The sequence below is a fragment of the Brassica oleracea genome, chromosome C8, assembly GCF_000695525.1.
Source record: "Brassica oleracea var. oleracea cultivar TO1000 chromosome C8, BOL, whole genome shotgun sequence".
Classification (NCBI taxonomy): domain Eukaryota; kingdom Viridiplantae; phylum Streptophyta; class Magnoliopsida; order Brassicales; family Brassicaceae; genus Brassica; species Brassica oleracea.
In genome coordinates this window covers 32,683,157-32,686,445 of record NC_027755.1, presented here as the reverse complement: position 1 = coordinate 32,686,445, position 3,289 = coordinate 32,683,157, and the positions used below count along the sequence as shown (strand labels likewise).

Below are 3,289 nucleotides of genomic sequence, written 5' to 3'. Positions count from 1 at the left end.
GGGGGGGGGGGGGGAGAAGAACAAAAATTGATGATTTTTGTTAATTGCTGTCTTTTTAATGTCTACAGAGCAGACAAGGCTGTGCTCTCCTCGTCTGGATTTCAAGCTGATGTGAAAGCACTTCAGAAAGTTCTCAAGTCAAGGCACTTGGTGTGTGAGCTTCCCCTTTGCATTTTCTTTGTAAAGATGAAGACTTTTGCTTAATAAAGTGTGTTTGGTGTTCTGCAATAGGTTTATCAGCATCAGCATAATAAGCAGATGAGTTGTCCTGCAATGGCTCAGCTTCTCTCCAACACGCTTTACTTCAAGCGGTTTTTTCCTTACTATGCCTTTAACGTTCTCGGTGGGCTTGATGAGGAAGGTATGAAAAAGCCTTCTCTTTTCTCTTTGGGTTTGCACATTGTGAGTTGATTATAGGAGTTGTTAAGTTGTGTCTTTCTTCTTCTGTCAAAATATTCAGGAAAAGGCTGTGTCTTTACCTATGACGCAGTGGGATCATATGAGAAGGTTGGATACAGTGCTCAAGGTTCTGGTTCTACCCTCATTATGCCCTTCCTTGACAATCAGCTCAAGAGTCCCAGCCCGCTCTTGCTTCCTGCCCAGGTTTGTTTGTCTGTGCTTGGTCTTTAATTAGTTTAAGCCCATAATGAATCATTTCAAGCTGCTTATTTTTTAGTCTTTTGCCTATGTAGGATGCTATCACACCCCTTTCTGAACCTGAAGCAGTTGACTTGGTTAAGACTGTTTTTGCGTCCGCCACTGAGAGGGATATCTACACTGTAAGTCTTCCCCTGTTGTGTCTGACTAATGGCTCGTCTTTAGCTGACTAATGCTTTGTTGGATTGTTTTGTTTGTAATAGGGAGACAAGCTTGAGATCATGATTCTCAAGGCGGATGGCATCAGGACCGAAGTCATGGAATTGAGGAAAGATTAAGCGAGTGTTGGCAACACACCTTTCTATTGTTCTTATTCGCATCTCAACACTAGGCTCCCTCTGTTACCTTGAACTGTGTTTGAAGTTTTCTTGTGTTGTTAACAGATTCTCCTTCTCTTATTTATGACAAAACGTTCTTTTGGAAGAGTTTCTAGTAACATTGAGTCTTGACAAAATCTTTAATTGAATAACAACAGTAGAATCAAAATCAGAAGCTGTTCTCTGATTCCCATCCCTTCTTCTCCAGCTCCTGTCGCAATGCCTGCATAGAAAAATGAAAGCTTATTAACCATCAGCCAGTAGCAGTAACAAAGACTATTTCAACATCCAAGTTCTTACTTTGATTCGCTTTCTGTTTACATCAAAGTCGAAGTTCCCTTTACGTGATGCAGACCGATACTCCACCGTCGAGTTCTTCACAGGAGTGAACAAAAACTCAACATCATCTACCAACTGCCAAAGACCAAACGTTTAAGATATAGTCGTTGAAGTGAGACAATAGTAGACAACAATAGAAAAGCTCTGCCTTTACTTACACCTAAGATTGGACTTTCATATTCCACATGAACATAGTCGTCCTTCTTCTCCACAATCCGAGGAGTAAACTTGTCTGGTTTCGTCGACTTAATCTGCAACAATAGTGACAAATCCCGCATCTCTAGATACAACTCATTCATCAAACAAATAGTCAAACTTGTTCAAGGCTCTCTTACCACATTAAGAAGCTCTTTCATTGCAACTTCTCTGCTCACAGGCGTCTTCCTTCCACCATTATAGTTCCTTGCCCACCAATGGAAAAAAAGTGTGATGATTCAAATCTTTCAAAACAATTTAAAGCTCATGATATTGTTAGTTACCATGGTGGAGCATAGTGGACTCGATCGCTGACACTCTCAGAAGTGGATATACAGTTGTTTGTAGCAGGACACAGAGCCAATCTCTCGTTCTTCTGTACTCCAAGATACTCTGGTTTCTTCCCACTAAACCAAACCACTAAAGGTATCAATCATTACCACCAAACCTCAGTTATAGACATCTGTCGGAAGAAAACGTATACCTGAGCTGGAAAATGGCCCCGATCATAGCTAGTTCACTGCTCCTAAGAATCATCTCTCTTCCGATTCCAAATAATATTTCAATTCAGATACTTGGTTCAAGTGATAAACAGAGTATGCAGGAGGAGACAGTACCTTCGAGCAATTAACTTGGGAAGTTTCTCATCTGAAGCCTCTGGAATCGAAGCGGTTATACGAAGACGACCATGGGAGGGAAGCTTTATCCGGTGTTTATGGAGGTATAAGCAAGTGGTCGGTGACACCATGGAAGCCATCTCTTCAGAAGCTCCGTGTCCTCTCTTCTCGACAAATGGGAACCCAAAGAAGACGAGAAGCAAGCATGTTTCGATGCTTCGTGGGCTTATTATTGAGAGACCAATGGGCCAGTAGTGTTATCTCTAAAGCCCAAACAGATCTTACTACACAATTTGCTTCACTAAATAGACTGAGAGAGGCTAATTTATCAGACTAATTAGTCTCAATGTGATCCTTCACAAAAACAAACGTAGGAGCAATGGACATGAGTTATGGGATTTGGAATTGAATAAAATGTATGAAAAATATGCATACCGATTGAAATTTTGAATCGTTTTCAATAAATTAGCTTTATGTAAAATTTGTTCTTACAGTTTTGTAATGACTGTAATTTTGGTTTCGAAAAATATAGACTGAGAGAGGCTACCAATAAGTTAACATGTTTCGATGCTTAATGGTCTTAGTATTCTTGACCCAATAGTCCAGTAGTATTGATCATTCTCTAAAGCCAACATTTAATAAGAGCGATAATTTACTAGAAGAAGGTAAACACAAGAAGCCCGTCTAGCTCAGTTGGTAGAGCGCAAGGCTCTTAACCTTGTGGTCGTGGGTTCGAATCCCACGGTGGGCGATTCCTTTTTAACTCTCTTTTCGGAAAATATCGTTTTTGTTATGAAATAACTTATAATTTATAGTATCGTGAAATTTAAATAAGAGTAGAATTTAATACCCGTATGAAGCAAATAACACTACTATAAGTGAGAGAGTTTATTATAAGTAAGAAGAAGAAGATGTAATGGTTCTTTGATTATAAACTCTTGTTCTTGTTTATGGTGTACAAAAGAGTGAGATGAGTGATGGTATTTATAGTGAACAACAATACATAAAATAACAAAGATAGTGCTTAATTTGGTAAATGAGTGGGTGATCATAATGCTTGATGAGTAGATGATCATAGTGCTTGAGTTGGTAAAGGAGTGGATGATCATAGTGCTTGAGTTTGGTAAAGAAGTGGATGATCATTTCAATGCTTAATTTATAACA

At 39.2% G+C, this 3,289-nt stretch overlaps 2 protein-coding genes and 1 non-coding gene across 3 annotated transcripts in view; 2 read left to right on the top strand and 1 right to left on the bottom strand.

The window, feature by feature from the left end:
- The window catches only part of LOC106307587 (proteasome subunit beta type-1), a 1,405-nt gene extending 323 nt beyond the window's left edge, over window positions 1-1,082 (top strand). Inside the window, exons 3-7 of the mRNA XM_013744575.1 lie at window positions 69-150; window positions 232-361; window positions 461-603; window positions 693-779; window positions 861-1,082. Of these exons, the coding sequence (XP_013600029.1) occupies window positions 69-150; window positions 232-361; window positions 461-603; window positions 693-779; window positions 861-935 (517 nt within the window). The 3' untranslated portion in view covers window positions 936-1,082. The remainder of the gene's footprint in view (window positions 1-68; window positions 151-231; window positions 362-460; window positions 604-692; window positions 780-860) is intronic.
- LOC106307586 lies at window positions 1,012-2,313 on the bottom strand. Its single transcript, XM_013744574.1, has 7 exons — window positions 2,126-2,313; window positions 1,993-2,049; window positions 1,793-1,915; window positions 1,649-1,715; window positions 1,472-1,564; window positions 1,275-1,388; window positions 1,012-1,197 (listed from the first exon to the last, which is right to left on the bottom strand). The coding sequence occupies exons 1-7, from the start codon at window positions 2,263-2,265 to the stop codon at window positions 1,144-1,146; spliced, it is 648 nt and encodes a 215-aa protein (XP_013600028.1). The 5' UTR covers window positions 2,266-2,313; the 3' UTR covers window positions 1,012-1,143.
- A 490-nt stretch (window positions 2,314-2,803) lies between these two features.
- TRNAK-CUU lies at window positions 2,804-2,876 on the top strand. Its single transcript has one exon. It is a non-coding gene; the product is annotated as a tRNA-Lys (tRNA).
- Window positions 2,877-3,289: the final 413 nt, after the last annotated feature.

What these genes read in the sequence shown, in the direction of transcription:
- LOC106307586 (XM_013744574.1), bottom strand. Translation starts at nt 2,265, where the DNA reads ATGGCTTCCATGGTGTCACCGACCACTTGCTTATACCTCCATAAACAC. An exon ending in GTCCACTATGCTCCACCATG is followed by an intron (nt 1,716 to 1,792) that starts GTAACTAACAAT and finishes TTGGTGGGCAAG; the next exon opens with GAACTATAATGGTGGAAGGA. An exon ending in TGAAAGAGCTTCTTAATGTG is followed by an intron (nt 1,565 to 1,648) that starts GTAAGAGAGCCT and finishes CTATTGTTGCAG; the next exon opens with ATTAAGTCGACGAAACCAGA.